Source organism: Peromyscus eremicus, chromosome 23 (assembly GCF_949786415.1).
Source record: "Peromyscus eremicus chromosome 23, PerEre_H2_v1, whole genome shotgun sequence".
In the NCBI taxonomy this organism is placed as follows: domain Eukaryota; kingdom Metazoa; phylum Chordata; class Mammalia; order Rodentia; family Cricetidae; genus Peromyscus; species Peromyscus eremicus.
Window position 1 is genome coordinate 28,305,455 of NC_081438.1, and position 12,504 is coordinate 28,317,958.

The following is a 12,504-nucleotide window of genomic DNA, read 5'->3' on the forward strand; positions in this document are numbered from 1 at the left end:
CACCAGATCTTCTGTGGATTCTCGTTTTTCCACTTCCCAGCTTTACATGCTTCTGTGGGATCCAAACTCAGGTCCTCACACTTGTACTTTGCTTTTTCTGAGTCCTCTCCCCATTCCCTAATCCTTGGATCTGCTTGCCTCGATGTCTCACTTCTAGTTTCCTGTCCTCCACCCTTTTTAAAAAACAAAAACAGGCTTCATTGTGTGGCCCTGGTTAGCTTGGAACCTACTCTGTAGACCAGGCTGGCTTTGAACTGCCTCTGGAGTGCTGGGATTTAAGGCACGCACCACCGCTCCGGGCTGGTTTCCCACTCTTTTTCCCCTAAGCCTCGCCCGTTCCCCAGTACTTCTTGTCCATTGTGGCTGCTATTGAAACTTTGATTGCCTTTCCCATTGTCCATATAGACGTGTAGAGTGCAGGAGAGGAGAAGGAAGAAAAAGACCATTTTGTTTTCCCAGCACCCCAAACACTTTCCTGGCTTTCCCTGAATTCATTTCCCCGTGCAATTTGTGTCTACCTGCAGAGCGGCTAGCGCGGCATAGTCTTGGTCTTAATGCGTTGTTCTGGCATCACAGTGTGGGTCGTTTCTCCCAAGATGGTGGACTCTTTACAAGTGTCATTTCTTTTACGGTCTTTAATATTCCGTGGGGAGCACATGCCAGCAGGTACCATAGTTAGGTTTCTGGTCCCCTGTGGGCATTTTAAGTTTTTGCCTGCTCTCTTTTGTGTCGAGAATGCTGTGTGGAATATTTTTGCACGTAGTACCTCTGTGCTGTTTTGAGTCACTTTGTTATGTCCTGGAGATTCCTAGGTATAGACTAACCTTAAGCCTCCTGAGTCGGGGTGGGGGGGATAGAGCCGGGTGTCGCTTCATTCAGTGCCTCTGGTGCCCTGTCAACATGGGGCTTGGAGCATAGTAGGTGTTGGGTAAACAGGTGAATGATTGAATGCTTGTGGATGGTAGAGACGGCTTCCTGACAGGCTTTAGTGAATCTTATCTAAGTGAAGAAATGTATGTGCATGCGTGTGAGTGTATATCATGTGTGTGCTGGTGCCCAGAGATGTGAGAAGGGGCAATCATATCCCTTACACTTGCTGAGTCTTCTCACCAATGCCCTAGCTGCTGCTGTTTTTTGTTTTTTTGTTTTTTTTTTTAATTATTTCTATTTGTGTGTGTGCGCGCGTGTGAGAATGTGAGTATGTGAACATGTGTTTGCACATATGGAGGTCAGAGAACAACTTCCAAGTGTTGATTCTTTCCTTCCACTCCGGGTTCAAGGGATCAAATTCAGGTCATCAGGCTTTGTGAGGCAAACAGTTTTATCCTCTGGATCATCTGTCTCCCTTAGAATTTTTTGTAATTTTTATTGATTGATTGATTGATTGATTGATTGATTTGTGTGAGTATGTGTTTGGATTTGTGTGAGTATGTGGGCATGTGTGTGCCAGGTTGCATGTTTTAAGGTCAGAGGACAATCTTGGGTGCCAGTCCTAGCCGTCTACCTTGTTTGAAGCAGGGTCTCTTGTTTGTTACTGTGTACGCCAGGCTAGCTGGATTGTTGGCTTTTGTGGGGCCTTTCCAGTCTTCGTCTCCTACATCACTGTAGGAGCTCTGACATAAAGTCATCTATGTGTTTTGGGGATCCAAACTTGTGTCTTCACACTTGCACGGGTGAGCACTGTATCTGTTGACCCACCTCCCCAGCCCCCCCCCTTTTTTTTTGAAACAAGGTCTTGTTAATAGCTGAGGCTAAGCCCAAACTAGCCTCAAACTTGTAACCCTCCTGCCTCAGTCTCCCTTATCGGTGTTAGCCACCATGTTGAACTCATTTTTGAGGTTGGATCTTCTTCCGGAACTTGGTAAGTTGGTCAGTATTTTGTGTATTTTGGAGACCTATTTTCAGCATCTTTATTGAGCTCTGCACTCTGTCAGCTAAGGGCAGAGCCTGCTGCCGTGCTAAGGGTCTGTGGTTCAGGCATTGAAGCTGAGTGTGTCCTGGTGAGGGCTTGGTAGGCTGAGTGAAGGCCGGGAAAAGGTCATGTCCAGCTGGTCTGCCCTTGTATGACATCTCAAGGCAGGCATTGTCTCATGTCCCCAACTTTTTCTCTTGGACCACAGTCCAGGACCACCCACAAAGCTCCCTTCTTGCAGCTTCCGGACTACACACCCATAGCTGTACTGGGACCTTGTATATATATCTCCTGACATGCCCTGGGTTCCTCCCCTTCCCAGCCTGCCTGCTGCTGCCTTCTGGGTTCCATGGTCTTCATAAGTGTAGTCTTCTCTACGACCTCTCTCTTGGACTGATTTCAGTCCTATTTCTCAGACAAGCTAGCAAGGCCAGGTGTTCGGTGTCACTCTTACTTGTAATGTCTCTGTCATTCAGGTTTCAGGGCCTCACCCAGCCTCAGGGCTGGGGTACTGGGCCTGGGTCTTTCTCCTGCCACTGTTTTTATTTTTGGAGATGGGGTTTTACTGCGTAGTCTTGATGAGGAACTCATTATACACATCAGGATGGCCTTGAACTCACAGAGATCCTCCTGTACTACCACACCCAGCTTCTAGCAGTAACTTTATACCACCCAGTGCTCCATCTGGTCCATGCTTGTTTTCCTGGTAGAATATCCCATCCTGTGTTGACTGTCCCTAGCTAGTCCCTGGAAGTCCTTATGTCTCTTGAGAATATCTGAGCCTTTGGACTTTGAATCAGGATGTGTCTGCTGACTTTGAAATCTTCAATCATAGAGGTCTAAGTGAATGGTGTTTAGTGGATGTTTGCTGACTGAACGATCGTCTTGCTCTGGGCAGAGATACCTAGCCAAGGAAGCCAGTCCTCTGACGAGAGGGGGTGGTTGCAGCAGCACATGCTTATTCTGGGATGGTATGATAGTGGACAAGTCTTCTACCCTGAATAGGGTTCTGTGACATGGTAGGGTACTCCTCTTGTGTGTAGGGTGGCTTGTGATTTAGTGTCTAAAATACCTGTGCCCGCACGGGTCATAAGTGTGTGTGTGCAAGAAGAGGATATGGTTTGAGTTTGGTGCTTTCTTTTACTGATGGGAATGAAAACCACTGTCACATGTACACTACCTGCTTGCTAACTCAGCCATGTCCCGGCCCCTCACTGTCTAGGCAGGTGCTCTACCACTGAGCCACACCCCAGCCCCTCACTGGGGGATTCTAGGCAGGTGCTCTACCACTGAGCCACACCCCAGCCCCTCACTGGGGGATTCTAGGCAGGTGCTCTACCACTGAGCCACACCTCAGTCCCTCACTGGGGGATTCTAGGCAGGTGCTCTACCATTGAGTCACACCCCAGCCCCTCACTGGGGGATTCTAGGCAGGTGCTCTACCACTGAGCCACACCTCAGCCCCTCACTGGGGGATTCTAGGCATGTGCTCTACCACTGAGTCACACCCCAGCCCCTCACTGGGGGATTCTAGGCAGATGCTCTACCACTGAGTCACATCCCAGTCCCTCACTGAGTATTCTAGGCAGGTGCTCCACCACTGACCACACCCCAGCCTCTCACTGGGGGATTCTAGGAAGATGCTCTACCACTGACCACACCCCAGCCCCTCACTGGGTATTCTAGGCAGATGTTCTATTGTTGAGTTCTCCTTTTCTGTTCCCTCTCTTGCTTACTCTCATTGGCTCTTCACTGTTTCTTTGCAGGTTCTTGCCCCAGGGTTCCTTTCCTTCTACATATCTCACTTTTCTTCCAGACATCTGTTCTTCCTGGCATTTGCTGTTTGTTGATTGCATTTCTGTCCGGTTTTATGTGGACAGCTCTGTTGGGACCTGAGCAGTGGAGTGCATACATGTGGTGCAGCCAGTTGGATGGTGAACTAACCACAAGCAGAGTCGTCATGTTATGATCAGTGCAGTGAGAGAGAGAAATGAGGGATGTGATGGAGGGAGAGGTGGTCAGGAGCTGGTTCCTTCCTTCCTGATGTCAATTTAAGTCGAGTAATCCAGTGGAAGGGCATTCTGTGGAAGGAACAGAGTGTCCCTAAGATGGGGAAGGGATGCATGTGATTGACATGCAGAGATTGGCAGCTAGGGCTAGGGAGGGCATCTGGACCCCGTGATGTTGGCCCAGGGCAGGGACTTGGCTCTGTGGGGTGACTGGACAGAGTGAAGTGTGAACAGGTCATAGGTAGCTACAGAGTGATGTGGGTAGGGGTGAAGCCCCTCGGAGCATGGGGTCAGGTGTGGTAGTCATGTCACATTTCTTTGGCAGCCAGCCAGTTTGCTGCCTGTAGTGGCCTGGAGCTCTGTCTAGTGGCCCTGGGCATGGAGGCTGCTCTGAGTTGGTGTCTAGTGGCAGGTGACACTTGGGACAGGAAGTAACCCAGCACAATTCAGTCATGGTATACAGAAGACTTGTGGCCCTGAGCCTAGGCTGCATTCCAGGCACCTCCCCTTTCTGGGGCCCCAGCAGCAAGCGCCGCCGTATGCAGCTGGTCTTAGACACAGAGACTGGTGGCACGTGCCCTTCCCAGATGGCTGAGCCCTTGGGAGTGTGTGAGCCTGGTTGACGTGGCGTCTCCCCCGGGACAAGGAAGCATGAGCTCAGGCTCTGATTTCCAGGCACAGCTGTGGAACTCAGGGTGGCTCTCCGAGCCTGGGCCCTGCCTCATACCTGCTGTTCCTTTTCTAAGCTAGTTTCTCAATGGCTCCTGGGCACAGCCCTTTCTAGTTCAGCCAGTGTGTGTGTGTGTGTGTCTCTGTGTGTGTGTGTGTGTGTCTGTCTGTCTGTAGGCTAGAAGTGCCTTCCTCAGTTTCTTCTACCTTTAAATTTTTTTTTCTTTTTTAAATTTTGTGTGTATGGCTGCTTTGCCAGGGTTGTATGTCTGTGCATCACATGTGTGCCCTGATGTTCTTAGAGGCTAGAAGAGGGCTCCAGATTCCCTAGAACTGGAGTTACAGGTGATTCTGAGTGGTCCTGTGGGTGGTGGGAAGTGTGTCATCTGCAAGAACAGCAAGTGCATGTAACTGCTGAGCCATCTCTCCAGCCCCTACCTTGTCTTTGGCGATAGAGTTTATGACCGAACCCAGAGCCCACTGGTTCAGCTAGGCTATCTGCCAGCAAACCCCAGGGATCCCTCTGTCTGCCTCCCCATTGCTGGGATTACAGTTTTGTGCTGTTGTGTTCAGTTTATCTTTTACTTTTATATTTATTTATTCTTGGTCTTTTCAAGACAGGATTTCTCTGTGTACCCCTGGCTGTCCTGGAACTCACTCTGTAGACCAGTCTGGCCTCAGACTCACAGAGCTCCTCCTGCCTCTGTCTCTTAAGGGCTAGGATTACAGGTGTGTGCCACCATTGCATGGCTTGTGCTCAGTTTTTAAATATGGGTTCAAGAGATTCAAACTCAGGTCTTCATTTCACCAACCCAGCCCTCTCCCCAGCACCTGGTTGGTTCTGTCACTTTTTGCTGTTATTCTTCTTGGCGGGGAGAGGGGTTTGTATTATTTCTCCAGTTGCTGTGATGGAATATCCAACAAAAACATTTACTTAAGGAAGAAAGGAGGCATTTATTTTGGCTTATAGTTTGAGTGCACGGTCCATCGTGGTGGGGGAGGCACAGAGGCAGGATTGGCGACATCTGTGGTCAGGAAGCAGAGAGAGATGAATGCTGGGGTTCAGCTCTCCTTCTCCTGTAGAACTTTTATTTGTTGTTGTATGCACCTGTGTGCGCATGTGTATTCAGATATGTTTACTGTATGCACGTGTGGAGACTAGAAGAGGGTGTTGGGTGTCGTCCTCCACTCCTCTCCTACCTTGTGTCTTTGAAGCAGGGTCTCTTTCTGAAGGTAGAGCTCATGTCACCTTGGCTCACCTGGCAGCCAGGCAGCCCCAGTAATCCTCAGGTCTCCAGTCCCTTGGAGCTGTGGTTACAGGTGTGTGCAAGACACCTGGCTGGTTCCGTGGTTACTGGGACCCCAAACTCTGGTTCTTATAATGACAAAACAGTTTCTCTTAACTGCTGAGCTCTCTCTCCAGCCACTTTCTTCTCTTAAAATTTTTTTTTTTACATTTATTTACGTATTTGTGTATATGCACACACATGTCAAGCTCAGAGGACAGCTTTCAGGAATTCCTTCTCTCCTTCCGTCAAGTAGGTTCTGGGGGTCCCAGGGATCGAACTCAGGCTGTTGGGCTTGCCTACATTGCTTGCTGAGCCGTCCCCTGGCCATGCTGTTCTTTACTAGGTCTGAGTCAGCAACCCAGAGCGTAGTTCTGCCCACATTCAGGAGTGGATCTTCTGACCTCTCATGAAGCCTCTGTGGAAACCCCTCATAGACAGATATGCTCACAGCTTTGCTTGCTTATGTCATTCTAGAACCCTGTCACACTGGTGATGTTCACCGCCACAGGAGGGTTCCAAGGTAGTTGGAGAACTCCATGGCCTCAGAGGCAAGGAGTGCCCTGCCTGGGTCCCCCCACCCCATCTGAAGGTGGCATTGCTCCCTGCTTCCTGCTTTCCTCCCCTCCCCTCCTTAACTCGCCCTTCCAGTCACTTTGCACTGGTGTAAGTAAAGAGCTTGGTGAATGCTTCTATGGACTGTGGCTCTGGGGAAAAGGGTCCTGCCGGTGGCCAGGGACACCTCCCTCCCCTGCCCCACCTCTGCCCACTCTCACCACTTAAATTGATCAGGGTTTCCCAGTGTAGGGCCTGATTTTTTTTAAAAGATGTTCTAGGAAGCCCTGAGGTTCACTCCAGGTAGACTTGCTGGCCCTGTTCCATCTGCCTCCAGGCGCTGTCCCTGTCCCATACTAGACTGTTTGGCGGTCTGTAGCACATGTGGCCCTTGGATGTCTGGCCTCATGTGGCTCCTGTGCTCTGGACGGCTGCATCCCCATCTTTGGGGAGACCAGAGGGTCTGCCGTCTCTGAGCTTGTCTTGGGCAAGGACAGTGCTCTTGAGGACTCTGAGGTTTTAGGGGTGCAGGGAGATAAATGAGGTACCAGGAGTTCAGTTGCTGCCTCTCAAGTGGGACCTTGGCCTGTGAGAATCCCGAACTTGGCCTGCTCTAGACCCCGAGTTGGGTCTGTTGGGCCAGGCCAGGGGTGGCTGCTCCGATTACGTCATCACGTGACCAGTTTTATTTATCGATTTGCCGAGACAGAGGCTCATGCAGCCCAGATTCACTTCTAATTTGCCATGTAGCCCGAGGATAGCCTTGACCTTAAAATCCTCTTCTGTGTGTATAGACCATGCCTGGTATCCCCCTATGGGGAGAAGGGGATGGAATCCATGGCTGCTAGGCAAGCAGTTTGCCAGCCAAGCCACACCCCCAACCCCTTCTCCTTTATACCATTGTGTGAGTGTGTGTGTGTGTGTGTGTGTGTGTGTGTGTGTGTGTGTAAATGTGTGGGCATGGACATGTCACCCCATGTGTGTCAAGGTGAGAAGGCAACATATAGGAGCTGTCCCCTACCCCCCACTTCCACCATGTGGGTTCTGGAGATTGAACTCAGGTTGTCAGACTTGGCAGCAAGCACCTTTACCTGTTGAGCCTCCCCATCTTTTTTCTTTAAATTTTCTTCATCGCCACCACCATCATCATCATCATCATCATCATCACTGCTTTTCTGAGACAGGGTTTCTCTATGTAGTCCTGGCTGTCCTGGAACTTGCTCACAGAGATCCTCCTGCCTCTGCCTCTCGAGTGCTGGGATTAAAGGTGTGCACCACCACCGACTTTTAAATACATTTATTTGGGCTGCAGAGATGGCTCAGTGGTTAAGAGGGCTTTTTGTTGTGGAGGATCCAAGTTCAGTTCCCAGCTTACAACCATCTGGAGCTCCAGTTCTAGGGAATCTAACACCTTCATCTGAACTCCTAGAGCACCAGGCAAGCATGAACGTAGTACATACACAAACATGCAGGCAAAATACTTGTATGCATAAAATAAAAATGAAAAAGAAAAGACATTTATTTTGTGTGTTCGTGTATATGTATAGGCACAGGTATGCCACTGTGCACATGTGGAGGTCAGAGGTCAACTTGCAGGCGTCTGTTCCCTCTACCCTATAGATTTAGGGGATTGAACTCTGGTCTTCAGGCTTGGCAGGAAGTACCTTGATCCACTGAGCCTCCTCTCTGCCTTAAAAAAAAAAAAAAAAAAGACAGAATCTCACTCTGAAGCTCAGGCTATCCTGGAACTTGATATGTAACCCAAGCTGGCTTTGTATTCACATCTATCCTCCTGCCTCAACCAAGTGTTAGGATCACAGGTGTGTGCTGCCATGCCCAGTTGTTTGATTTTTTTTTATTTTTTATTTTTGGAGACAGGGTTTCTCTGTGGAGCCCTGGCTGTCCTGGAACACACTGTGTAGACCAGGCTGGCCTCCAACTCAGTGATCCATCTGCCTCTTCCTCTTGAGTCCTGGGGTCAAAGGCGAGTGCCACCATGCTTGTGTTTGATAGATTTTATTGTGTTTAAACTTATATCTGCAGGTGTTATTTTCACCACAGCTGTCCAGGCAGGCTCCTGGGATGGGAAGTTTCTGGGCCAAAGACCCCTCAGTGGGGTTCAGGGGTCGTAAGGATCTGTGTTGCTGGGAGAAAGATCCTCACAGGGAGGGTTCTGTTGGGTGTACGAGGGGAGGGCATCGATGGGTGAAAGATGTAATGAGAGCCTGGACCACTGTAGGCAGGGGACTCACTGCCAGCTTTGGCCCCCAGGGCATGGCCGGACTGATGATGAGTGCGATCGAGCCAGACACCGGGAGGATCGGCTGCTAGGTACACGGCTGGACCGCGACCAGGAGAAGTTGCTCCGGTGAGGGCTTGGGGTACCTGAGAGTCGGGGCTGGGAGCTTTTGGGGTAAGGGTGATGAGGTGACCTCTGAGTTCCACCATGGTCCTTGAGAGCCAAGCCACCTTGGGTTTGGAGGCAAGTCCCCTCCAGCCAGTAGGGAAGAGCCTCAGCTGTCCCAGGCTCACCCTGTAAGCCCCCCGAGCTGTGGCCTTCTGTCTTTCCCTCCCCATTCCTGGGCCACCAGCGGTTCTCATACCTCTGTTTCCCTTTGCAGAGAAAGTAAGGAGTTGGCTGATTTGGCCCGTCTACACCCCACCAGCTGTGCTCCTAATGGTCTGAACCCCAACCTCATGGTGACTGGGGGCCCTACGCTGGCAGGCTCAGGACGCTGGTCTGCTGACCCCGCCGCTCACTTGGCCGCACACCCCTGGCTGCCTCGCTCGGGCAGCACATCCATGTGGCTTGCTGGACACCCTTATGGTGAGTGTAGCTCCAAGGGGTTTCTCTCCTTGAGGGAAGGCTGGGACCAGCTAAATACCTCTCAGCTTCCTAGTAGAGGTGGGACAGACGCCTGTCCCCAGTCTGCCTGCACTCTTCAGTGTTCTTTTGGGATTCTCAGTGGTGACCAGGGACTACAGTGCCGTCAATGGGCCTGGAATCTCCTTACATTGATGTGAACTTGGGTTTCTCCCCCTAGGCCTGGGACCCCCCTCTCTACACCAGGGCATGGCCCCCGCATTCCCACCTGGCTTAGGGGGCTCCTTGCCATCAGCCTACCAGTTCGTCAGGGATCCCCAGTCTGGCCAGCTGGTGGTTATCCCTAGTGATCACCTGCCTCATTTTGGTAAGTGACAGCCAGGGACTTTCCTGGCCTCCTGTGGGGGTGGGACAACTCTGCATACGGAGTGGGGACAAGTGGGCCCAAGAAAGCATCCAACCTCAGTCGTGTCCAGAGAACAGATTCTGACCACTCCATGAGAATTCAGTTAGGGTCACCTGTGGGGACTGGGTGTCCCTGTCCCTTCTGAGGCCCACTCTGCAGACCGTGGGTTGTAGTCCCCATGGTGACTTTGGTACCATCCTGCATGTTGACATGCTCCAACTGTGACCTCTGAGGACGTTCTCCTTGGGGGTTTGGCAGCGGTGTGTGCATATACACAGGGGATGATACTCCAGGCTGAGAAAGCCGGCAGGAGCCTCGGTTCTGGTATTGCCTGGCTGTCTGCACTGGGCCTTAGCCTCTCCCCCTGGCAATGAGGGGAGAGTCCACACAGGAGCTGGGGCCGTGAGTGCAGCCCCCCTGTTGTCTGTCTCCACAGCTGAGCTAATGGAACGAGCAGCAGTCCCTCCTCTCTGGCCAGCCCTGTACCCACCTGGCCGCAGCCCCCTGCACCATGCCCAGCAGCTGCAGCTCTTCTCTCAGCAGCACTTTCTGCGGCAGCAAGAGCTGCTGTACCTGCAACAGCAGGCAGCCCAGGCCCTGGAGCTGCAGCGCAGCGCACAGCTGGTGGTGAGTCCTGGCCCCGTGGTGGGAGGCAGACATGGCAAGCCATATATGACTTGAAGAGAGTGGCAGTCCGGGAGGGCTGCCTGAAGGAGGTAGCATCTGAACAGAGGAGGACCAGAGAGAAGATCAGATACGAAAGCTAGGTTGTGGTAGGTGGTACCCACTAGTGACAGGACCCAGTGAGTAGTGGAGAAACATGACAGAGGTGTGGGTTGGCGATGTTGTGACTGGATGCCCAAGGGATCTTGGAGGTCCCCATCTGTCTCTAGGCAGTAGCTACTCGGGAGTAATCAGTTGGGTGGTACAAAGATTTTTCAGGCTCTGTGTCCTCCAGCAAGTGACTTAACCTCTCTGGTCTTGAAGTTTCTGCTTCCAGGAAACAGGGGTCCTAGTAATGGTTAGTTACTTAGCTCTTAGGTACCGGTGGCCACACAGTGGCGAGTATGTGGAGCGGTCTTGGGTGTGTTTTGGGTACTAGCTGCCGGGCGGCAGTGAGTACTGGCCATTGTAGAGCTAGGTTTCTCATTTTGATGTCAGATGTCTCAGTGGTGCTTGGTTAATGCAACTTAGCACTGAGCAGGTAGTTAAGCACACTAGGCTTCAACTGCGAGGGTCCCAGCTGGGCCAGAGTCCTGGCCTGAGCTCCGTGCCCTGCCCCCAGCCCACTCTCGGGGTTCTGTAGAACGCCATGTTTATTACACGTGTGCCACGGTGGAATGTCTGTGGTGTATGGGACAGGGAGGGCTGGGTGGCCTGGACCTTGGATCTTGCCTGATAGTCTCTGGAGTGGAAGGCTCCAGGGACCAGGCAGGTGATGATGGCTCCTGCTGTGCCGCTCCTACCCCTGGTCCCATTCCCCAGCAGGAGCGCTTGAAAGCACAGGAGCATCGAGCTGAGATGGAGGAGAAGGTGAATAAGCGGAGTCTGGAGACCACAGGCAAGGCCGGCCTGAGTGCTACAGGCCCGGGGCTACTGCCTCGCAAGCCTACCGGCCTAGCTACAGGCCCCACAGGCACCCATGGCAAGGCTGTGAGTCCACCCCCGTCTCCCCGAGCCTCCCCCGTGACCTCTCTGAAGGCCAAGGTTATCCAGAAGGTGGAGGATGTGTCTAAGCCACCAGCCTATACCTACCCTGCCACGCCTAGCTCGCACCCCAGCAGCCCGCCGCCTGCCTCCCCACCACCTACCCCTGGCCTCACCCGCAAGGAAGAGGCTCCTGAGAACGTGGTGGAGAAGAAAGACCTCGAGCTGGAGAAGGAGGCGCCCAGCCCCTTCCAGGCCCTGTTCACAGGTGAGTGTGCAGGACAGGGGCCACCTGTCCATGAGACACTGAATTCCTGAGTGTTCATTGGTGGCTTGGCTCATTCATTCATTCTTGTCTGTTCACGGTGCATTCATTCACTCACTCACTGGCTCATTCATTTATTCCTTCCCTCATTCATTTACTTGCTCATTTGTGAACCTGTGTCGTTCCTGCTTGTTCATTCATCTTCCATGACAATCTGTTCTCTGCTTCATTTAGTCACTGACCCCTGTCCAGTGGCTCATTCGTTCATCCATTCACTCACTCTCTTGATGAGCACTCTGTGGATCCCCTAGTCAACTCTGGAAAGAATGTAGCTGAGATCTCTTCCCGGTCCCTTGTTAGTGTAGTGCAGGGGACATGGGTCTGATAGCATCCGTGCAGGCAGGCTACTCAGAGCACAGCGAAAACCCAGACTTGTAAACTCTGCACCGTCACTGCTGGGTCACCCTGGGAACACTTAGAGGTTCCCATCTGGGCAACCTCTTTGACCCCACACACATGCTGTCCCAGTGTCCTGTGTTCATTAGGACTGGCTGCAGGTGGCTTTGGGGCCTGAGGTCTGTGTCCTCTTTAGTGAGCTCGCACTTGGGAGGATTTGGATTTTAATTCAGAATCCTGTATTAGTGCTGAGTTAGTTTGGGCAGTCTTTGGTGTAATGCTGATGCTAAGGGGTAAGCACATGCCTGGCCTCGAGCCTACTCTCTGGTAGACTGTTGCACGTGTTAACCTCCTGTTGGGCATTGCCCAGGCCTGGGTCAGGACTGACGCTGCCACAGTCATTCCTCTCAGCCCCGCCTCTTAGGACAAAACTGTATTACCATGAAGGATTTTGCTCTGCTGTGTTTCAAGACAGTGTCTCACTATGTACCCGTGGTTGCCCTTGAACTCAGAGATCTGTGAGCTTCTGCCTCCC

At 51.9% G+C, this 12,504-nt stretch overlaps 1 protein-coding gene across 4 annotated transcripts in view; it reads left to right on the forward strand.

The window, feature by feature from the left end:
* Tnrc18 (trinucleotide repeat containing 18) overlaps positions 1 to 12,504 on the forward strand; it is a 94,305-nt gene that overhangs the window by 30,719 nt on the left and 51,082 nt on the right. For 2 of the 4 annotated variants that reach the window (XM_059249655.1, XM_059249656.1), the window contains exons 4-8: positions 8,703 to 8,799; positions 9,053 to 9,258; positions 9,476 to 9,622; positions 10,098 to 10,288; positions 11,150 to 11,576. In XM_059249655.1, the coding sequence (XP_059105638.1) occupies positions 8,703 to 8,799; positions 9,053 to 9,258; positions 9,476 to 9,622; positions 10,098 to 10,288; positions 11,150 to 11,576 (1,068 nt within the window). Of the gene's footprint in view, positions 1 to 8,702; positions 8,800 to 9,052; positions 9,259 to 9,475; positions 9,623 to 10,097; positions 10,289 to 11,146; positions 11,577 to 12,504 lie in introns of all 4 variants that reach the window. The other 2 variants (XM_059249653.1, XM_059249654.1) reach the window with 1 other exon arrangement.